We start from the raw sequence: 23535 nt of genomic DNA, 5'->3' as shown, positions 1-23535 counted from the left end.
ATATGTACAGCATGCTGTTTAATCTTGATAAGAAGTAGATGATAGCTCTGTTTTTAAAATGAAGAAACCAACCCTGAGAGACTACTCAGTGCTTCCAGAATCACATCGCTAATTGACTCGGAACCAGCTTTTCTGATTTTTGGATCTTGGTTGTTTTCTCATTAAGCCACACAGTCTCTATCATGAAAGTCAAGGTAAACTCAGGGTTTAGAGTGTTTTAGTTGGCACGCTGTTGGGGGCGAGAAGAAAGTCACTGGAAAGGTATCATGAGGCGAACCTTGAAAACTAAGGATTTTAAAGTGGAAAATAAAGAGGTGAACATTTCCAGGTGGGGAGGAAGCATGGGCAGCGAGATTGGTGACGGCACACGTGTGTGAGGGTTGGTTGAATGTGTTAGGTGGAGGCAGGAAAGAAGGCAGCGCTGGAGGGTGAGACTGCATAAAGGAGGATCTTCCGTAGCAGCTCAAGTTGTTTGGGCCATATTTGGTAGACCGGCAGGTTGGGGGCAGCACTTGGAAGTGTCAGATGAGGATATCATTCATGAACGCAGCAACAGTTACTGCCTGCTGTAATCAGTGCCAGGAGTGGGGACGGTCCTTGGTCGTATAGTGTTAAGGAAGTGAAAGTCCTTGCCCTCAGGAAGTCGTGTCACCAAGTTATGGTGGAATGTAAAATACTCTCATGGCAGGGAGTAGGGGTTCTGGTGGGGAATGATGGGGAGGGAATAAACAGTTTCCATGGAGCAGGGAGAAGGTGGGTGAGGACCAAAGGGAGGAGAAGCAGGGGCCTTGGGGAGCCAGGGAGGAGTGGCCAGGTGGAGAGAGAGCACTCCCAACACTCCAGATCCCCTACTTTATGGGGAAAGGTGTAAGGAATTTGAGAGGAACAGCTAAAAGAACCGGGGGAGTGGTGGTGGAGTAGGGAACAATGCAACACTACTAGGGTTCCCAGGAAACATCAACAGATAACTGAGTCGTGCCAACCAGGTTGATCTTAACAATTTTTTTATTTTTCTATCAGCGTCGTTCAGGACAGCTCAGGAGAACAAATGAACAGAACTAGTGGAACTGATTAGTTTTTGTTTTTCATAAATGCCTACTTAGAATGAGCTGTTACTTGATTTTGTAATGTTTTTTCTAATTTTAGTAATTTCGTGTTTTTATTTATCCAGTCTAGAGATAGTTTTGGATAGTGCTGTATATAACCTTAAAAATAAAGTGTTCTGATCATTTCGAGTGTAATGCAAAAATGTTAAAGATGAACCTGATTCTTTTTCTAATATACTTTTTTGATAAAAGTATTGCAATTTGGTTTTAGTTCTCATTATAGTTTCCAGCATTCTTAGAACTTTTAGGATCTATGTTGAAAACGTTGAATTATTGAATTCATTAAATTATTAAATATTTTTTCCCTGTAAAATTAGAATTTTGTAGATTCATTAGCACGTTGTAGAGAATAATAGTTTATAACCACAACCATAGGACATTGTCTTGTATGCTCTTTTAATCTGTGCCTGTTGAATTTTTGTTATAGTTTTCTGAATTTCCAGATCCCATGTGGGGTTCAGATTATGTGCAGTTGTCAAGGACACCGCCTTCATCTGAGCAGAAATGCAGCGCTGTGTCGTGGGAGGAGCTGAAGGCCATGGATTTACCTTCATTCGAACCTGCCTTCCTAGTTCTCTGCCGAGTCCTTCTGAATGTCATCCATGAGTGTCTGAAGTTAAGACTGGAGCAAAGACCTGCTGGAGAACCATCTCTCTTGAGTATTAAGCAGGTTTGCTTCAAAGACTCTTTAAAATATTTAGCAATTATTATCCTACAGGCTTACCATTTTTATTTTGAGTTCCTTTTTTTTCTTAATTGTCGCAAATAGTGAGAAATGAATGTCCATGGTTTTAAGCCGTGTTTTTTAGGCTAATTAAAAATGTTCTTTATATGCAGTCCTCAAAGATAAGATTGTGGTTCATCCTTTCTGTCATCCACTTCCTTGTTCTAAGTGTTTTAAAGTTTCAGTCTTTGAAGACTAAAATTTAAAATTCGTTCATTAGAGGTAGAGTATAAGATTCTTAAATTTATTTTTTTTTCTATTTGAAGTACATGTAAATAGATAAATGTCTAGAATAGGCATAGGGGAGGGGTTTGGACTTTTTGCTTGCTTAAGCAGTGGTGTGGTTTAAACAGTAGTGACAGCTTATGATTTCTTCGTTGTTGTTCATTCTGGGTGGGGTCTTACGGGTGTTTGCTATCCCAGGAGCAGCAGAGGAATGGGTGGAAGCAGTTGTATCCAGCAGAGTGAGTGCTGAAGAGGGTCTGTATTTATGATTTGTGATATTAACATATTGACATTTGCCATATAAAATAAAAATTTCCAGACCTTGTCCCCAAAAGAAGAAAGGTTGGTATGTTTTTTGTAGATTGTACGTGTCTGTCCCATAGGGATTGAAGGGCTAAGAGCTCCCTGGCTCTGTGAATGATGAGACAGAGCATAGCTGAGCAGTACAGATTGAGGGAAGGCAGGTGAATACAGGTCATACACTAGGTACAAAATAGGATTTGTTTGTTTAATTAGGAGTAGAATAGAATGACGAATGAAAGTCATTTGGAGATCGTCTCCTGCGTCTCATTTCCATCCCTTCGGTTCATACCCAGCACCAGCCAGAGCTCTGTTTCCACATTAGCTCCCCGTCCTTCTCACCATCTTGTTTCTGGTTATTGTCTTGCTGTCCACTTTGGCCTTGCTTTTAACTCATCCTCAGCGTCGCAGTGGTTATCTAGGACATTTTGGTAAAAAACTTCTCAGCTCCCTTCTCTATAAAAGAAATACTTCAGAAATATAGCCTGCTTTACTTCAGAAATACAGCCTCGTAAAGCAAGGTGGAGTTTGTCTTTTGCTCATGGGGCTATTGTGAGGACTAAATAGTAATGTATGTTGTAATACTTTGAAAAATAAAAACAATACTTAGATTAATGTAGCATTGCTAGAGTAAAAAGAAAGTAGAAATTTTGGTTTAAATGCATTCAAAGATCAGTTATAAGCACCTAAGTGACATCTTTAATAGATAAATTGATAATTATATAATCTGAACAGAACACTTTTTGTTAGATTTTACTGTAGCCATAGCTCTCTTACAGTGGATAATTACTTTTAAAACATTTCTGGGAGAGACTTCTGTCAATAAAAGCAATCCGTGTTTATTTTAGAAATTTAGAAAAGTCTAAAAAGTGATACAAACAAAAATCAAAATCAAAAATAATTTTAAAAACCTGTTATTCTGACATTCAGAGATAACTGCTATAACATTTTGGTGTATTTCCATCCATTTGTTTTTCCTGCACATAACTTCCTACACATACAAGTAAGTATGTGTGTGTGCGATTTTTTTCCCTTTGAGTATTTTTCAAAAGCAAGAATTTAAATAGCTGCAATAGTAGTCTACTGTATAGGCACATCACAGTTTATTTGGTTAATCACCATTGCTTTAAATAACATTGTGATAAATATGCTTGTATAGAAATCTTAGTTTAGATCTCTGATTATCTCTTGAGTATAAAACATAACAGTAAATAGATGAGTCATACATTTTTAGACTTTAGAAAGTTTGTATCGGTTTACCTTTTTATTAGCAGCAGTGAAGGTTTCGCTAACATGTATGAAAACGAACGTGACTGTGTGATCTCATACTATAGTGCCTGTTCATTAGAATTTGCGTACGTCGTGTCTCAGTCTTTTTATTAATGGGAAGGGCTTTCCAGGTTGTCTCATTTAAACCTTCTGCCAACATTTGGCAGGTTATTACCTATTTACCTGTTCAATCTATATATTGCAAAATTGCCTATCCTTTGTTTTTTCGGTTGATTTTTATCTAATTTCATCACATAATATTAAGTTGGTTGGTTGGTTTTGCTGGTTATTTTTTGATGGTAGACTGGGCCACAAGTCACAGTATGTAAACTATGCTGAATTACTGTGAAGGCCACCTGCTTTGTGGTATATAAGTACCTTTGAATCTTTATTATGTTTTTTATTAAAGTTTTCCAATTTCATTAGGAGTTTTTTCACATTTCTTTTAATGTGAATTCGTAGAAAAATTGATTTTATTCTATGGGATTTACTTTCTATCTAAGTTTGTTGGTAAGAGAATTTATTTTAGCAAAGCAGTAATTACCTATATGGTATTTTCTCTGTGTATCCATGCTGCAGTGTTAAATTATTTTATTTTCACTATTTTGTTGTTACTCAATTGAGACTACTAAGGTATTTACATAAAATGAACTGATCAAGAATCTAGAAACTATTGTAGGGTTTTTAGAGACAAGGTTCCTTCTGAGTGTTTTGAAGATTTAAGTAGGAAGATGTAAAACACTGACTGTCTGGTTGGAGTTGATGGCTGCTGGAACCTGTGCGTGTTGTTTTGCAGCTGGTGAGAGAGTGTAAGGAGGTCCTGAAGGGAGGCCTGCTGATGAAGCAGTACTACCAGTTCATGCTGCAGGAGGTTCTGGAGGACTTGGAGAAGCCCGACTGCAACATTGACGCTTTTGAAGAGGATCTGCATAAAATGCTTATGGTCAGAAGCAGTGGGGAGGAATTTTTCTTTCTTTCCTTGTTTCTTTCTTTTTTAAAAAAAGTAAGCCTGCATTTCCTTGTTTTGCAAACAACGTTGGCGTACCCATTCCGATAAACTTCTCTAGTAATGAATTATAGAAATGATCCCTGAAAGTATTGCTTATGTGTGCGTGTTGTGGGGGGCGGTGGTGGTGATCTTGAATCAGAGTCTTTCCATCTGGTATTAGATTACATGTGTTTCTCTGAAATCCACATTTTAAAAATTCTCAATTGTTTTTAAGTTGGAGGACATTTTTGACAAATGTTAACCTAGTTCATTCTTTACTTGTAGAATAGTTCATCTTATGGCAGAATGGCTCAGAAGTAGAATCAAAACATGGTCCTACGTTAGTGAACCATCTGTCATCAGCCATTTTTATAATATCTAGAATGTGCTGGGGACCTTGCATGGCTCAGGGAGTGTTGAAGATCAACAAGACACACATACTCTGGTGGGACTAGGCATGGTAGATGCTAACACCCCCGAGGGCTAGGTGCTAGCAGAGAAGCTTGCTGAGTTGTCTGGGAGGCACTTCCAGTGAGGAAGCTGAATCTTAAAAAGATGAGTTAAGGGTTAGTTAAGGAACCTGGCACATTTGAGGACTTGTAAATAGTTTGGGCAGGAGTAGACCTATTTTTATTTTATCCTAAAAAGAGACCTCCTGTCTTCTCACATACACCGAATGTGCCCTGTGCTTTTAACCTCTGTTCACATTCTTCTTTCCTGGTGGAAATGCCCCCTCCTCCACTTTCTATGCCTATTTAAGGCTTACTTTCAGGTTTTATTTTTCTCTAGAAAGCTTTATCTGACAGTTTGAACTTTTAGCCTATGTTTATCTATACCTTCTTTGAACCCTTTTTAGCAGTTACAATTAGAACTATATGATTTAACATTTAAACAGAGACTCTTTTCTCAGGTTGCCCTAATTAGACTGAAAGCTTCATGAGCCAAGGGCTATAACTTGAAATTCTCTTGTTTTCCGTAATGTCTGATAGTGTTCATGTATCGTAAGTACACCTTAGATTCATTAGGGCATATGCATAGATGATTACATAATGTGACAGGTTATGAAATAATAAAGAAAACTGTGTCCTTGTAGGTGGGGTGCATTCATTCTTGCTTAACATTTACTGTGTCCTCTCTAAGGATGGCTGCAGCACCTGTAGATACCACTCTCACTTTCTAAGCAGGAAGAAAAGGGGAAACAGACCTTACCAGCCAAGTCCAGACCTTTTTATCAGAGCAATAGGAGCTCTCCGGGCAACCCCACCCAGCAAATTTCCCCTGCCTCTTGTTGACCAGACCTGTTGCATGGCCTCACTGTTGTCATGGAGGCTAGGAATTCACATGTTGAGCTTTCCAGCCTCTGTAGTAGAAGTAGAGAAGGAAGAATGTGGCTGGGAATGAGACATATTGTATCTGGCATATTGCAAGAAATCATTTTAATGAGTTAGAAATTATTCTGTATAAAAGACCTAAGTGTGTAAAATGGTTGTATTTTGAAATACTATATATAATACTATATATTTATTTTCTTTTTTGAGACAGGGTTTTGCTCTGTCACCTAGACTGAAATGCAGTGGTGTGTTGACGGCTTCCTGTAGTCTCAACCTCCTGGGCTCAAGTGATCCTCCTGCCTCAGCCTCCCTAGTCACTAGGACTACAGGCGTGTGCCACCACACCTGGCTAATTTTTAAAAATTTTTTTGTAGAGTCAGAGTCTCACTGTGTTGCCCAGGCTGGTCTTGAACTCCTGGGCTTAGTGATCCTCCCGCCTTGGCCTCCCAAAGTGCTGAGATTATAGGCATTAGCCACCACACTTGCCCACTATCTATTTCTTATGTCAAAAAAATCTTTATCTTGAAAAGTTGTGGAAAAAAGGAACAAGCAAATTATTATTTTTCTCTCTTTATGGGTAACTAAACCAGAAGTTTAAGAAGACAGAATATGCTTTGCTTCACAAACTGTCTTTGCTGGCCCTTTATCCTGTAGTGGCAGGGGAGCAGGGTGAGGAGCATCAGGCATGTGAACCACGCCTTCCTGGTCAGCCGGTTTCTGTGCCATTGGTGAGCCTGTGTGATAGTGGAAGCCTAGGCTAAGTGACTTACCAACATTCCCAGATAGTTTTAGAAAGGCTTAGAGTTCAGTTTTGGCATTGCTGTCAATTATCTGCATCTCTTTTCTCACAGATGAAAAAACTGGAAACTGTCAGTGTTTTAAAATTATGGCCTATAATGTGCTAGAAGGATCAGAGCAGGGGTGTGTTCTGAGGACTAGGGGAGCCCAAACAAAATCAGTGTTTCTATTAGGAAGGAAGGAAAGAATAGCAATTGAATTGGCAATCAAATTATGTTTCACACAACACCCTTGTCTGGAAACCCACCGAAAACAGCAAACAGAAAAATTCCTTCTTCTGAGAAGGAGGAAATTGGCCACAGTATCCTTTCCCGTACCCTTCCAAAAATAAAAAGACTGTTAGAATTATTTGCCTTGAAATGTAAACTAAAATGAAGATGAACCCAAGCTCTAAATACTTTTCCACCGTAGGCCAAGAAGGCCCACCCAGAGATTAACTAGAGCCTTGATATCGAGGGGTGTGACAGCCGTAACAGAAGCCGAGCATGTCTCTCCAGGGATTCTGTTGCTGACTGAAGAACTGCCCAACAGAAGGAGCACGAGCGACACCACAGCTTTCTCTGGTTGCCAGGAAGACGGCCGAATGGGAGCTGTCTTAGCAGGGGGAGGGGAAGCAGTGATGAGCAAGTTGTGATGTAGAAAGTCTGTGACCTTGGGGGCTTTACTCTGTGTTACGACATCCACTGTACTCAAAAAACAGACCCTGAAGCATGTAAGTCAAAGGAGATCACTTGGTGAGCATTTGAGGCGTCAAATCTGAATCCGAGCTATGAATTGTTACCTCATTTCCTGGGTCCCTGGCCTCAGAAGTAACCAAGACAATAAACATAATAATACATGATATAGGAACATGTGATAGCCTTAAGGAAACCGCTTAAAAGGATTTATAAGGATTGAAAATATGAAAATGATGGGCGAGATGTGGTAGTTGTAGAAGACACACGAGAGAGCTCATGTACACAATTTGAGTTTCTGCGGAAGAATAAAGAGCAAAGGAGCAGGGAAGCTCTTAAGTTTTCATCCTACAGATTAATTACTGGGTATCCACTGTGTGCCAGGCAGGCACCATGCGGGGACCAAGGAACTAGTGCCGAGCATAAACTCCCTCTTAAGAGTTTAAGAATGGGGGGGCCATGGTGATTATAGAACCTTGTGAGCAAGACTACAGCTGAGAAAAATGCCCTTAGGAAAGGCACAGGTCTTTTTTGGACTGCGGTTAGATTTGACTGGGTGTGGAGGTCAGGCTTCTCTGAGGAGGGAGCATTGCAACTTATCAGAAATTTATACACGTTATAATCCAGTTCAGGTAACAGATGAAAAACTTAGACCAAACAATACTATATGTTGTAATTTCTATAATAAGAGATTGTTTTTAAAAGCTTATAGATTAGAAGGAAATATACTCAATTCATGATCATTATTGCCTCTGGGGAGGGAGGAAAGAGATAGAAGTGAAGAGAGAACAAAGGAGAAACTAACTTTCTGATGTCTTATTTCTTATTGAAAAAATATCTATATGTACCCCAGAACTTAAAAATAAAAATTAAAGAAAACATACCTAAAGCAAATATGACAAAATATTAACATTTGTTTATTCTGGGTGATACTTGTGGAATACTTTTTAGAATTTTTTTTAGCCTCTTTGCTTTTTAATTTGTAAAGAGAGAGATCAAGAGAAGCCCCTTTTTGGTAGCAGGTGCAGTTCATGTGGGAAAGGAGCCCGGCAAGAGGAAGGCACCCCAGGCAGCCCGTGGGGTCTCTGGCTGCAGGTGGAGAGTAGGCTGGGGGTCCAGAGCAGATGTGAGAGGAGCAGTTCAAGGTCATTCCAGGAATGCACATGCAAGTCCTTGGGTTAGAGGATGTAACATACATACAGAAAGAAGTATAAGGATTCAAAGGAAACATAGTGAAATGGCAGGACTCGGGTGGATCAAATTTGGACAAGGTGTTGGGATTGACTGTGGGTGTCCAGCTGCTGCAGCTGGGTGAGTGGTGAAGATGTGAGTCCAGTGAGGAGTTTTAAATTGGCTGAGGGCATTTGAAAGCCCTCAGGCTTGACTTTGCTAAGGGAAAGAGATGGGGAAAAAAAAAAAAAATATATATATATATATATATATATATGTATGTATTAATATGTATATATGAGAAAAGGGTGAGGTTCCTCAGACTTTTGGAGGAGGTGGGTCTCAAATTCAAAGCACAAGCATTGGGATTAGGAGGAACAGTAGTTCCTCTGCTATAAAGAAGAGAGGAAGAGAGGATGTAACCCTGTAGGTTTGCATGTTTGGGACCAGGAAGATGAAAGATTTTATACCAAATGACTTCTATTTTTGTGTGGAGAGGTAGAGATCATCTGCTGAGATTGGGTGGGGGTGGGTATTGACAGTTGGAGGAAAATGGGGAAGTTTCAAACTAGTGGCTCTAGAGAGAAGGCAGGTGAGCTAAGTAGAGATAGAAATATAATTCCCAGAAATGTTACGTGGCTGGTGATTATGGTTAGTCCCCCGGCTTCTTGAATGTGGGCAGGGGGAATGGGATGGTTAGGCTTAAGCCAGTTTTGGGGTCTTGACCAACAGGTGAGATGAAAAGACAGTAAGGGGCTGCAGGGTGCGGGCAGCAGCGGGGACGCCGGCATGCTGATAGCAGTGCTGTTGAGAGGATAAGCCCATGGGATCTGAACTGAAGCTGGAGGAAAGCGAACAAAGGAAGGAGTTGTGAGTTGCAGAAAAATGAGCAGTCAGTGGACTGGGGTTCCAGACAGGGCTAAGACAGGTTGCAGTGGGTTGAACAAATCTCCTGAAAGGAGGAGAGGAGGCTTTATTATCAGGTGTTTGGACTGGTGCTGTGGGAGTTGGAGCAGTTCTGGCGATGACAAGATCCGAGGTGGAACCCCATCAAAAGTGGAGGAAGGGCCACTGGAGATGGAGGCAATCAGGAAGCTGGACTGAAGAAGTGTTTGGTGGGTTTTCTGCATGGTGCTAAGCCATGGCAGGGTGGCCGAGCCCGAGATGGAGGGGAGACTGTTAGGTGAGGGCCGATTAGAAGTGCATAGGTAACTGTCTGAAGATGGGGCCAGTGGTGTGGCTGATGACATAAATCTTAAAGGGGCAGGGTCTTTCTTTTGTTTTGCTTTCTAAAGAAGAACATGTACAAATTATGGTTTAAAAGGAGCAGTTGGGGCTGGGTGTGGTGGCTCTCAACTGTAATCCCAGCACTTTGGGAGGCTGAGGCTGGTGGATCACCTGAGGTCAGGAGTTCGAGACCAGCCTGGCCAACATGGCAAAACCCCGTCTCTAGTAAAATTACAAAAATTAGCCGGACATGGTGGTGCACGCATGTAGTCCCAGCTACTCAGGAGGCTAAGGCAGGAGAATCACTTGAACCTGGAAGGCAGCGGTTGTAGTGAGCCAAGATAATGCCATTGCACTCCAGCCTGGGAAACAGAGCAAGACTCTGTCTCAAGAAAAAAAAAAAAAAAGGAGCAGTGGGAACAGGAGGAAGCTGACTTTGCAGCCCTTGATTGCATAGAAAGACAGAGAGTTGGCTGGGCGCGGTGTTTCCTCCCTTAATCCCAGCAGTTTGGGAGGCTGAGGCTGGTGGATCGCCTGAGATTGGGAGTTCGAGACCAGCCTGACCAACATGGAGAAACCCCGTCTGTGCTAAAAATACAAAATTAGCCAGGTGTGGTGGCGTGTGCCTGTAATCCCAGCTACTCGGGAGGCTGAGGCAGGAGAATCGCTTGAACCCGGCATGCAGAGGTTGTGGTGAGCCGGGATCATGCCATTGCACTCCAACCTGGGCAACAAGAGGAAACTCCATTTCAAAAAAAAACGAAAAAGATAGTTGTCCCTTGGGAGCCGCAAGGAAGAAGTGCTGTCCTCAGGAAGGAGAAACACGGAGATGAGGGAGCTCACCAAGAAGTGAAAGGGTGGTTCTGAGCCTAGTGTTGAGGACGGTAGACCCATGAAATGCAGATTCTGCACACACAGCTCTAGTCATAACAGACCCAGGACTGCAGAGTCACACCACATACCTGGAGGGTGGAGGACTCAGACACAGTGAACGATATAGCAGAAGAAAGTTGCCTTGAAATAAAGAATAGACTTCAGGCTTGCCTACTGAAAGTTATTACTAGATCTCAGAAAAATATCTTTCCCAACAATGAAGTCTGAGATGTAGCCTGGTGAAAACACTGAAACCCAAGGATAAAGAAAGGAATCCTGTAAACATCTGAGTGTGGAAACCCGAGCGTAGTCACCTTCAGGATGTGGGAGAGCAGTGGTGGGTGGGCGCTCGGGCTGGCGTCAGACTGCTTCACACTGAGTCACACTCGGCATTGGAAGGGAGTGGAGTGATGTCTGAAAAGTTCTGAGAGAGAATGTGTATGACTCAAATATTTCCTACCCTGTCAAGCTATTATTTTAGTAAAGGAGTCCATAGACAGGGTTGTTTTAGAATGCGGCCATTGCAAACCTGTTGAGAAAAACTGCTTGATAGTTGAACCCTGCTGACCACAAGATACATCCAAAGGAGGATTTAAGAATGGAAAGCTGTTGTAATAGGACTTGTGGTAGGCATAAATCCCACTCAGAACAACTGGATGTTTTGGTTGTAGATCATCATATATATGTTGCAAGCCTTGAAAACATTTTATCACACAAATCTGGATGTTAGGAAGGGATGGTGCAAAGAAGGGTGTTGGTGTCCTCCTCTCCGCACGTAAGGCACCATCTCAAGCTAATGTAGGTCACTAAGTGAAGATCCTAACCTCTTAAAGGAATAATGTTGACAGTACATTCATAATGAAAAGTTCTAGGTGCTGTTCTTTTGATTTTTTCCCCTTTATTGTACATTGTGAACATTTTTGTTACTTTGTTAGGATTTTGAAGGGGTTGTCAATAAAGTGTGAAATTGCTGGGGAGTTAGTTTTGTGATTTTTTTTTTTAAATCCTCATTTAGACCTCAGCTAACAGTGGTGAGAACCTTGCTTCTCTCAGTGCTGCGTGCCTGTGACATTCCCCCTCTTGCCCTGCTGATGTGTAGCTTCAGGTGAGAATGCTGAGTTGCCAAGTTCTACTCTCAAATGTCTCCCTTTACGTTTTGTATTTTAAGGTGTATTTTGATTACATGAGAAGCTGGATCCAAATGCTACAGCAATTACCTCAAGCATCCCATAGTTTAAAAAATCTGTTAGAAGAAGAATGGAATTTCACCAAAGAAATAACTCATTACATACGGGGAGGAGAAGCACAGGCCGGGAAGCTTTTCTGGTAGGAATCCTTGTGCTTCTGAACGCGACGCTCCCACCTTCTCACTCTCACGCCATTTACTCACAGATTGTCCCCTATGTGTTTGTATGTTTAGTTACATGAAAATTGCAACTATCCATATCTCATATGTGCACCCTCTTCCAAGTTTTGAGTGGTGTTTCTCAATCAGGGGTGATTTTTTTCCGCTTGGGGACATTGGGCAGTATCTGGAGACACTTGATGGTCATGACTGGGAAGATGCTCCTGGCAGTGAGTGGGCAGCGGGGAGGGAGGCTGCTGCGTGTTCACGGCACACAGAACGGTCCCACAACAGAGCTCTCCACTCAGATGTCAGCTTTGAACCTTAGAACTTCTGCCCTATAATGAACCCTTTTTCCCCCCTAATAAAAGGAAGGAGAATGTAAGTCCTTCAAGAGTAGAATATACCCACCTATGCAGAACTTAAGACGCATTTTAAGTGTATTTTTACTGCCACGGTTTGGGGAATGTAGTGCTCATCACAGACTCTCTTTATGAATTGGGTGTGCGTAGGGTGAGGGAATAGAAATGTAAACAAGGGGGAATCATGAAGAGAGCAGTGCAGTTGCAGGGCTGGTCTGTCAGTTCTAGGAAATGAACATCTTGCATGCAAGCTTGGGATCGCTGGGCACAGGCCGCATCTCCATGGTCTTTGCTGGTGGCCACTGCACCTCGGACATGCTTTGACTCAGATGAGGTCAGTGTCCTTTTGTGCTTTAGATTCTGCTACTGTCTTTTGGCACCACCTTCTCTCACTTGTCTCATCAGCCATTTTATTTTCTGTCTCCCTTTCATAAAGTATTATAAGAACATGCCTATTCTAGTCCTGGACCCCATTGCATTTTGTCTGTTGTATTGGAGCAGCAGCTTCTGCTGCCTACCCTGTCCCCCGGTTCCGGTGGTGTGACTTCTGCAGGACTCCAGCTTTAGCTTTGTTCTCGACTCTGCCGATCTCTCCTGTGTTCAGTCTCCCAGAATATTGTATCCACTTCTCTGTTCTAATGGCCAGTTCTTTTTACATCCTCTCTCTTTATTTGGAGTAGACGGTGAACTTGCTCTCCTCTCATAACTTCATCCATCAGGCCATGATCCCCAGGCTGCCTTTGCTTGTCTGTTCAGCTTGGTGCCCATAGTCAGCCTTTTTAAAAAGGGCATTCATTGTCATTCGCAACATCTCTCCCCGCTTACTTTTCCATGATTCTGCTTTGTCTAATTCCTTCTGTTTGCATTTTCTGTTTCCAACCTGTCAAGCTTTGTTGAAAAAATGTTTTTAAAGGTTACTGTTTAGTTTCACTACAAATTCATGTTGTTTAATGTCACTGTACCCTCACTTCCTCTTGTCCGTCTTTGTGTTTCTATCTTTTGCTTGTCCTTCAAATTCCCTAGAGTGCAGTCTCTGGCCTTTGCCGTCATGATCCTTGCTCTGAGAAGCTCAAGGGCTTTTTCATTCCCCCTTCTTGTGAACAGTCCACTTTTATTGTAGTTCTGGACTCCACTGCATTTTATCTGTTGTATTGGAGCAGCAGCTTCTGCTTCAAACACTGTTTCTCCGAGAGTCAGCCAGTGTTGGAATCAACCCCGACTCCTTTATTTACTGCGCACACTACCTCGACTCTTTTGGCTGTCCTTTGAGGGTATATCCAGAATCTGACCTCTGCCTCTCAAGCAGTCCACACTTCCACTCTTCCCAGATTGTCATTTCTCAGGTGTGTTACTGCAGTAGCTCTCTAACCAGTCTCCCTACTTCTGCCTGAAGCCTCCTAGAGTTTATTCTCAACACCACAGCCAGAATGGTCTGGTTAAAGTGTATGTTAGACCATTGTCTCCTCTCAATTTCCCAGTGGCTCCCCATCTTACTCAGAAAACGTAAGACTGCCTAACAATGGCCCGCAAGGCCTGACACGGTCCAGTTTCTCATTACGTCTTTGTCCTCCTTCCAGACCCTCCTGTGCTCGCTTCCCAGCCACAGTGGCTTCCTCACTGCCTCAGGCCAGGCGTGTTCCAGCCTCACGCCCTTTTCACCAGCTGGCCCCTCTCCGTGGAGTGCTCTTCCTCCCAGTTATTTTCATGACCTGTTTCCCCACTTCCTTCAGGTCTTTATCCAGATGTTACCTTCTCAGTATCTTTAAGATGGAAATTCCTACCCACAACTCCTTAGCTTTTTTCTCATTCCTTTTCTCCATAGCACTTACCAATAACCTGAAATACATTTCCCTTTTTTGTTTTATTTATTGTTTTTCTCCACCCACTGGAGGGCTTGTACCAGTTTTGTTTGCTGCTGCTTAGTACATAATAGGCACTCAATATTTGTTGAATGAGTACATTCTAGTTTTTTTTATATAATGTTCTTTTTAAAAGCATGTTTCCAATCAGACCCCTTTCCCAATAAGATATTTTAAAATTTACTCTCTCTGCTTATCAAATGCCAAACTAATGAGCATGACATCCATTGCCCTCCACAGCATGGCCCCAGGACTTTCCCTTGTCCCTTTGTAGCCTAAATTCCCACTACTCTTCAGATTGGATGATTTTCTTTTTTCACGAACATGCTTGCTTGACCACATCTTCATGCTTTTTAATCATATTTATTGTTCTTCCTGGACTTTCCTTCCGCCTTTTCCATTTTCTTCGTCGCAGATTTTCCTCTTCCCAGTATTAGTCCACCTGTTAAAATTCTGCGTTTGCCTGCAAGGCCCACTGCAGGGCTTTCTGGACATGAGGGCGTGCCTTCAGCTGGGTCTGAAACCGTACCTTCGTGGGGGTTGGTCTTTCTCCTCCGACAAGCCTAGCACTTACCTCCTGCCACATCTGATACTGGTTCTATACTTACCTGCTCTCTGTTACTAGATCATAAGTTCTTTTCCTTGAACATCCTAAGTCAGTAAACTGTTGTTGAATTTTACTTCACTCATTTAGATTCATTTTATATACCGGGGTGTACATTTTAACGCTAGTATTTAGAGTTGTGTACTCAATGAGAAGGATCAGCCACATAGAGTGTTTCATGCTTAGTCACTATGCAAAGCTAATCGTGGGGGAAATTCGTAAGAACAGTTGCACTTAAGAAATTCACTTTCCCCCTTATCCTTAGTTTGAGGACATTTTATACCATTTTTAACATTTAAGATAGAAATAACATTTGTGTACTAATCCTGTAGCTCCTATGAATCAGTTTAAGATTTTAAGGTTTATAGTGAGATACTGTGGTAATAGAACAAAGGTAGGTACATGCCATAATCCAGATTTCTACTTTTCCACATCTATGGTTTTATATTAAAAGAAGAGAAGTTTTTCATTTTTGATTTTTAAACTATTACAGTAGCTGAGCCTTTCAAGTTTCTCAGTCAAGAATTAGGCTATGAGTGGGGACAATTTTTCTTCTCTGTTTTATTTTTATTTTTGTTCCCTTAGTGACATTGCAGGAATGCTGCTGAAGTCTACAGGAAGTTTTTTAGAATTTGGCTTACAGGAGAGCTGTGCCGAATTTTGGACTAGTGCGGATGACAGCAGTGCTTCCGACGAAATCAGGTTGGAGTTGTGCTTCCTTTCCTCTTCCACTTCTTATCTCTTGTTTTCTTCCTCTTGGTGAGATCCTAGAAGGAGCATTGTTCAAACCAAATTATGCTGGCCTGGAAGAATTTGGGCAGTAGACGTAAAGGGATTTATTTATAACTGTCTTGTCTTTTCATGTGATTTCTTAGTTATGGTTTTATGTGAAATTTTCTTTGAAGGGGAACTTAGAATTTATTTAGCGTGATAAAAATAGTGCTAACTGGCTGGGCTCTGTGGCTCACACCTGTAATCCCAGCACTTTGGGAGGCCGAGATGGGTGAATCACGAGGTCAGGAGTTCAAGACCAGCCTGGCCAAGATGGCAAAACCTCGTCTCTACTAAAAATACAAAAAAAATTAGCTGGGCGTGGTGACTCACGCCCGTAATTCCGGCTATTCGGGAGGCCGAGGCAGAGAATTTCTTGAACCCAGGAGGCAGAGGTTGCAGTGAGCTGAGATCGGGTCACTGCACTCCAGCCTGGGCGACAGAGCAAGACTCTATCTCAAAAAAAAAAAAAAAAAAGCTAACTTAAGATAAAGAGATAAAGTTGACTAGAAAAAAATGAGTAGAATTTTCTTGATCTACATTGTCTGGGATGCCTTTGTATTAGTTTCTGTTCTTAAAAAATCTATGTAGTGGTCCATTAATACATTTTAATGATATTTGGTACATTTTTATTCTTAGTATATTCCTTCTGTTGAACTTTAAACTTAAGTGTATGAAACTGGTTTCTCTGTTGAAATTCCTCCAATTCTGTGCAGATAGTATTCAGGTCAAACCTTTAGAAATTGCTACTCCTTGTGGCGTATATATCAGGCATATAGCAACTTTGTGGCCATATAATCAGCAAGGTCATATGATTCAAATTTAGGGAATGCTCAAATAGAACTGACTTCTCCGAAGCTAAAATGTTTTCTCTCACCATTCAAGGTTTGATGAAAAACACATTTTGAGTTTCAGAACACCTGGTATGTTTTTATGCCAAGGTTAAAGAAAGAAGTTCCCACATGGGTTCTCACCTGGGAAAATATTGAATAGCTGAGAAATGGAATAAATAAGTTTGTAGATCTTACAGTTTTGAGAGCTAACATGGTGGGTTCAAAATAACTCCAAGCATGTAGATTCCAAATAAACATGAGAAGTCAGGAATGAAGATGGTGAACTAGAGAGTGGCTCTCATGACACTGTTTACTCATGATAGATCTAAAAGGGGGGCAATGGGCAGTGCTGGAGCCGCTTCTGGCTTGAGGGAGCTGATTGTGCACCTCTCTTCCCATTTCATTGCTCAGTAACATCATACTGCTGCCTTGAAATTAGCTATAATGGGAGTATTTACACCACAGAAATCAGCGTGCACTGCGTAAGATTGTTATTTAGGGGCAGCCAGTTGTTAAATATTTCCCAGACCACACTGTATATATTTCTTTTTAGATTATGAGCCAGGAGTTAAGAACTTAACCTTAAACTCCAAGAAATGATCATAATGAAATCTTAAGAAAATTGAGCTTCCCCTTATTTGAAGGTTATTTAGTGTGCCCTGCTTACGTTGAAAGGATATGAATATTTTCTACAAAACTGTCAGGAGCAGGCTTCTGAATGTTTTGACTACATCCTCGATAATTGTTTGTTCCCATTTAAAAATCTGCAGTCTTTATTTATTACTGTGATTTGGAATTTGCTTCATCTTTATTGTTAAATCCCTCTTGCACCTCTGGAGTGTTCCCTACTGTGTTCTAACTGGCCTGGAATCCACTTGGCAGGAGGTCTGTTATAGAGATCAGCCGAGCCCTGAAGGAGCTCTTCCATGAAGCCAGAGAAAGGGCCTCCAAAGCACTTGGATTTGCTAAAATGTTGAGAAAGGTGAGCTTGCAATCCTGATTGATTAGTACCTTTTATCTTATTTTTCTTTTATCTTATTGTTTTAATGCTAACCCTAAAGAAGTTTCTTTGTAACTGTGATCCTAGGACCTGGAAATAGCAGCAGAATTCAGGCTTTCAGCCCCAGTTAGAGACCTCCTGGATGTTCTGAAATTAAAACAGTATGTCAAGGTAAGTACTCCAAATGGTGTGATTGAAACATTTTGCCTTTCCTCCTTTATTTTAAAACAGGCAAACTTTTTCTTGAAGGTCCAGACAGTAAATATTACAGGCTCTGAAGGCTGTACCACAACCCCAGTTGTAAGACTGTCCTGTAATTCACTAGTGGAATAATGAAAGTCTTTTTCATACTTGACTTACTAACTTGTCTTAAGAGTGTAGATAAATACTAAAAAATTTACTCATGCTGTTTATTAATTTAGTTACACATATTTGAAATAATGTGTATAAGGAGATAATATTTATTTTAAATAGTGGTTTTGTTTTTCACCCTTATATTTCCTGATGCAGTTCAAAAGTTTTACAGTGAATCTTTGACATCAAGATCCTGGTCATCACTAGAGCCACTTTTTGAGTCAGCAACTTTACTCCACTTTAAGTTGTTTGACATTTAGCACTGTTAGAATGCGTATGTGACATCATCACTGAACATTTTATCCCAAGCCCACAGTTTTATCCCACGCCTATACTGAGAGTGGGAGGCATGACCTGCATCGTGCCACCACATGTGTACCCTTTGAGAAATTGATCTCAAGGAGCCTTCTTATGATGACCCCCTGGCTCCCTGCCCTGGAATAATTAGAGACTCTGTATTAACAATTTTTGCCTTTTTCCCAAGCCAGGTGATTTTCTGTAAGCATCACAAACTAGCAGTGGTTGAGGTTTTTTCAGGCTGTCTTGCCTCCCCCTCAAGTATTTTCTTTGTTGTTGAAAAGAAAGCAGTGAGGAGGATGTCCAGTAATCGGGAGACTCTGTAAGGCCTCTCCTCCAGTGCGTTCACAGACTCCTCCTGCCTCCTCCAGTCACACTGAACCCAGCTTCCTTCCTGCAGTTCCCTCACTGCTCCAATTCACACCCTTCCCACATCCCCTCCCTAAACCTGCCTCTGCTTTCCTAGGTTCATTTGTTTGTTTTAAATAACATACTTCTCTAATGTACAACGTTCCTTAAGATTTTGGATTATTTCTTTTGCAGGTACAAATTCCTGGGTTAGAAAACTTGCAAGTGTTTGTTCCAGACACTCTTGCTGAGGAGAAGAGTATTATTTTGCAGTTACTCAATGCAGCCGCAGGAAAGGACTGTTCAAAAGATTCAGACGACGTACTCTTCGATGCCTATCTGCTTCTGACCAAGCACAGTGATCGAGCCCGTGATTCAGAGGACAGCTGGGGCACGTGGGAGGCACAGCCTGTCAAAGTCGTGCCTCAGGTGGAGACTGTTGACACCCTGAGAAGCATGCAGGTACATCTCACCTCCGACTTCTCAGCAGTGTTACTTAAAGGACTTTTAGTAAGAATGAACTGTTAGCCACTCATGAATGAGGGGTGCAGCTACCCTAGTAATCACAAGTATATACTTCCCAAAAATATGCCTCAATGTGTTAATAGGTAATTTTGCAGCATAATTTGTACAATGTATCATTCTGTTAAGTTAAATTATTCTGGAATATTTGAAATAAACCATCTTTCTGGTTTATATCTTTTCTTAGTTCAGCCACAGCTTAGTTCAGCTGTGGAGCTATGATCTAAAAGAAATTATGTCACTAATATAATTTGTAGTTCTAGAAATCCCAGTTCTCCAAGTATTCAGGTTTACTGATTATTTAATTTTCACTTTTTGTAGTGAAGGTTGTCCCCTCCCTACCTAACAGGGACCTCGTGACAGTTTCTGTAACTCATTAGTTATAAACTGTGAGAAGCTTTCTCATTTATCTGTGTTCAGCTTAGGAACAGTCATGGTGAGTGTTCATATGCACCTTGAGCTCAGTCTCACAAGAACTGAGTATACACTGGCCTGCTGTGTCCCTTCACCCCAACAACTCTGCTTTTATATTCCGTCTCAGTGAATGGTTCCGCGTTCACTCACATGTTTAAACCAGAAATGTGACAGCTAATATAAATTCAGCCTCCCACCTTTCCAGTTAATACCTTGCCAGAAGTATTTCCAGTCAATGATCCTTTCCCTGCATCCCCAGAGCAGCTGCTATAGTCAGAACTTTACCATCCCTCTCCTGAACTATTGCAGTTTCTTACTTTGAGTTTCCTTGCTTCAAACCTCACCTTCTGTCTCTCCAATTCTATGTTTGTTTTTGTACTTCCAGAATGATCATTATAATACATCTGATTGCATCACAGATCTACTTAAAATACTGCAAGGATTCTTTATCTCTTGAAGAACAAAAGTAATAAAGTCTTGATTTCTTAATGTTTTATATAAGGCCCTTCAATTGATGTCTCTTATTCCTACATTTTCCTTCTTCACACTGCTCCAATACACACACTCAAACTCACACTCACACTCTGCACTAGCAGTACTCAACACTTGAAGTTCTAGGATATCTCAAAGATGTCATGCCTGCAGTCCCAAGGGGTTGTTCTCCATGGTGCTGAATATCCCAGCTGTCAATGCCCACTGAAGTGTGTTGCTATGTAGGAGAAGCTTTGCTTAAAAATGACTTTCTGATCAGATGGTTGTTGGCCTGGTATCCCTGAGATTGGCATTGTTTTTGGACTGGTGTTGAACTAGAATAACAACTAGTAACTGGGTTGGTTTTTGTGTCCTGTGCTTGATTTTCCTCCCAGGTGGATAACCTTTTACTAGTTGTCATGCAGTCTGCCCATCTCACAATTCAGAGAAAAGCTTTCCAGCAGTCCATTGAGGGACTTATGACTCTGTGCCAGGAGCAGACATCCAGTCAGCCGGTCATCGCCAAAGCTTTGCAGCAGCTGAAGGTATCACGCTGTTCTCTACATTAGCTGAGATTTTTCCTTTTTGCTGAAATACTGTGGAAGAGTCAGTGTGTGGTAATGTGTGTAAGGTAATATCATCCAAGGAACTTGAGCTCTTAAATTGCCCACCACGCACCTCTCTTCCCAATACATATTTTCTTACGTCTAAACTACAGATTCTGAGATTCCTGAAACTGTAGAACTTTGTAATTGGAAAGGATAGAGAATTGAACTTTATGTGACTTACTCATGATGACTACGTGACTGGCTAGTGGCAAAGTTGAAAATTTAGGAATATAGGTCTCTTCATTCCCAGTGTAAATTTCATTCTCCTTTCACAATCTCCAGTATTTACTAGAGGTATTCCATATCAGTAGTGTGTAATAGAAGATATATTGTTTTGTTTAATAAATCAACCAAACATAATAGAAAAAAGTTGCAGAGAAGCACAAAGGCCTTTCAAAGTTTATAACAAGCCACAGCCTGGCTGTCTTTTTCCATTATTTTCTGTTTTTGACACTTTCTATTTTGTATCCCATGTATCAGTCTTGATCTCATCCACACTTTTGCAGGTGATCAGTTACGTCTTCTCACTCGCATTAAGGCTTAACTTCTTGAAGAAGAAACACTCTCTGAAGTTACAAGTCATTTCATAAACATTTGTTTTTCTTCTGTCAGTCTGATTTGTCTAATTTATCTATAAACATTTATTAACTAAATATTTAGGTTATCTCTCTTTATAGATTGCTGGAAGAATATTTTGTAACCATAGTAAGGGGATTGCCTGATGGAGACCTTGTATGCACTCATGTGTAAGGGTAGAAAGGGAGACCAATTTGGAGCTATTGTGTTGACGACAGAGGTGATGAAAGCTCGAGCTAGGGCAGGGCTTCTCAGCCTCTTCAGTGTGGACATTTGGGCCGGTAATTCTTTGTTGTGGAGGTCCGTCCTGTGCATTCCAGGACGTTTAGCAACATTCCTGGCCTCTACTTACCATATCCCTGTAGATTCCACTTTTTCCTCCAAATTTTGACAGTCTAAAACTTCTCTGGACAACGTCTCCAGACGCTGAGGGGAGGGCGAAAAATCCACCCCAGAAGAGAACCCCTGGACTAGGAAGTAGCAGGGAAATGAGGACAGCCTGATTCGAGGACACTGTGGAGGTCATCTAGAAGTACGTGGGCTTTTTCACTCTGTGGAATTGCACCCGTACTTATGGTTGAGCAACCGTCCAAGGGGAGAAAACAACAGGTGGTTGATGTATAAAAATATTGAAGATAAAAGCATCTATTCCAAGAGCAGATTACAACTAGACTGTATCATTTTAAATGCATTTTTTCTCTTCTATTTAAGAATGCCAAATAAAATGACATAATTTCTTCTATATTTGGTAATTCCTTTTGATAACTAAAAGTGGCTGAATTGTTTTGTAGTGGTTAATGTCTGTGATGATGATGAACGAAATCTTTCTTTAAAATGTGGTAAGTATTGTATGATTTGCTTCGTTTTGCATTAATCCTGGTTTGGACTCTTTAGAATGATGCATTAGAGCTATGCAACAGAATAAGCAATGCCATTGACCGCGTGGACCACATGTTCACATCAGAATTCGATGCTGAAGTTGATGAATCCGAATCTGTCACCTTGCAACAGTACTACCGAGAAGCAATGATTCAGGGGTACAATTTTGGATTTGAGGTAGGTTCAAAATAAGAGGAAACACACACTACAGTTTAGTAATTGCTTGATAACTTACAGAAAGTTTTAGGAACCTTTTACAGTAAATCTGATACTGTAATCACAGCGAAATCAAGAATACCATCTTATATCACTGCTGTATATCGGAGATGTTACTGTACTTTTAAACTGTTAGGTAGTTGTCCGACTTTTGTTTTGTGCCAACAGCCAACTACTTAACATTTTAAAACTTTAAAGAGATGTTTTATATCATGAAAGCACATTCTTAATTTAAACTCAGGAGTGAAACATTTATGAAACTGCATATTGAAACACTATACTTTCCATAATTCTTCATAATATTCAAAATATAGAAATTTTAATTGGATTTCACTTTTTGTTTTTAGAAAACATTTTAAACAGACATGACATTATAGTGGGTGGCATTATTTAATGATCATTTTCTTAATTTTGATATACCTGAAATCTTCTTACAGTATCATAAAGAAGTTGTTCGTTTGATGTCTGGGGAGTTTAGACAGAAGATAGGAGACAAATATATAAGCTTTGCCCGGAAGTGGATGAATTATGTCCTGACTAAATGTGAGAGTGGTAGAGGTACAAGACCCAGGTAATGACCAAGTAGGATGTTTCTGAAATATGTCATGTGGGGTTGGGAGTATTTGTTCATATATGTCCTATGGGATTTTTTTTGAGCAGATGACACAGAAGGGAGCACCCTAAACTCTTTGGTGATCAGGTTTTGTTTTTTTTTTTTTAATGGAAAAATATACAGAGAAAACTGCATAATTCTTGGGAAAAAATTTTTTTAAAAATTTGTTCCAAATTGGAGTTGTCTTTAAGGGAACTCATGTTCTCCTTTGACAAGTCTTCCTGATGACTAATGTTTTTTCCTCCTTCATGAAATTTATTCATTAAGAAACCGTTTTGGAATTTGCAGGGGTGAAATGGGTGAATCATCTGTGAGGCTCAATAGTAGCTCCACTAAAGTAAACATAGTTATTAAAGTGTCATGACTGTGTGAAAAATAGCTGAGTGTTCTGTAATTTGTAATGGAGGGGTAGCGTGGGGCACTTTTTAAAAGTCATTAAGCAATTTCTCTAAGTTAGAGAAAACACATTTGCTGTGCCTGAGACTCCAGTGGGAACTTTGTGTTACAAAACTCATAAATAATTGTTGAATTACAAATAAATAATTGTTGAATTACAGATGGCACCTATCATGTCTAAAATCCTCTTCCATGCTTCCTATTGGTTTCAAAACAAAATTAAATTTTAAAAAATTAGGTCACACTGTAAACTTACTGAACCCAGGCAAAAAAAAAAAAAAAAAAAAAGGTGTTTTGTCATAAATAGTAATTATAATTATGTTACTTTTCAGTATTGTACAGTCTAAAACTGCTACAGCATTTTCTTGGTTGTTTGTGATTG

General features: G+C 40.6%; 1 protein-coding gene across 9 annotated transcripts in view; it reads left to right on the top strand.

Moving 5' to 3' along the window:
* The window catches only part of MAP3K4 (mitogen-activated protein kinase kinase kinase 4), a 126795-nt gene that overhangs the window by 77964 nt on the left and 25296 nt on the right, over positions 1 to 23535 (top strand). For all 9 annotated transcript variants that reach the window (XR_012433292.1, XR_012433291.1, XR_012433289.1 and 6 more), the window contains exons 4-13: positions 1534 to 1776; positions 4421 to 4567; positions 11854 to 12011; positions 15441 to 15557; positions 17342 to 17441; positions 17547 to 17630; positions 18654 to 18920; positions 20261 to 20410; positions 21944 to 22105; positions 22582 to 22715. Coding sequence is in view for 4 of the 9 variants with exons in the window: in XM_015448515.3 (XP_015304001.3) it covers positions 1534 to 1776; positions 4421 to 4567; positions 11854 to 12011; positions 15441 to 15557; positions 17342 to 17441; positions 17547 to 17630; positions 18654 to 18920; positions 20261 to 20410; positions 21944 to 22105; positions 22582 to 22715 (1562 nt within the window). In the remaining 5 variants the exon portion in view is untranslated. The remainder of the gene's footprint in view (positions 1 to 1533; positions 1777 to 4420; positions 4568 to 11853; positions 12012 to 15440; positions 15558 to 17341; positions 17442 to 17546; positions 17631 to 18653; positions 18921 to 20260; positions 20411 to 21943; positions 22106 to 22581; positions 22716 to 23535) is intronic.

This window comes from Macaca fascicularis, chromosome 4 (assembly GCF_037993035.2).
Source record: "Macaca fascicularis isolate 582-1 chromosome 4, T2T-MFA8v1.1".
Lineage (NCBI taxonomy): Eukaryota > Metazoa > Chordata > Mammalia > Primates > Cercopithecidae > Macaca > Macaca fascicularis.
The sequence above is the reverse complement of the archived record's forward strand: the minus strand, read 5'-3'. Positions and strand labels throughout refer to the sequence as shown.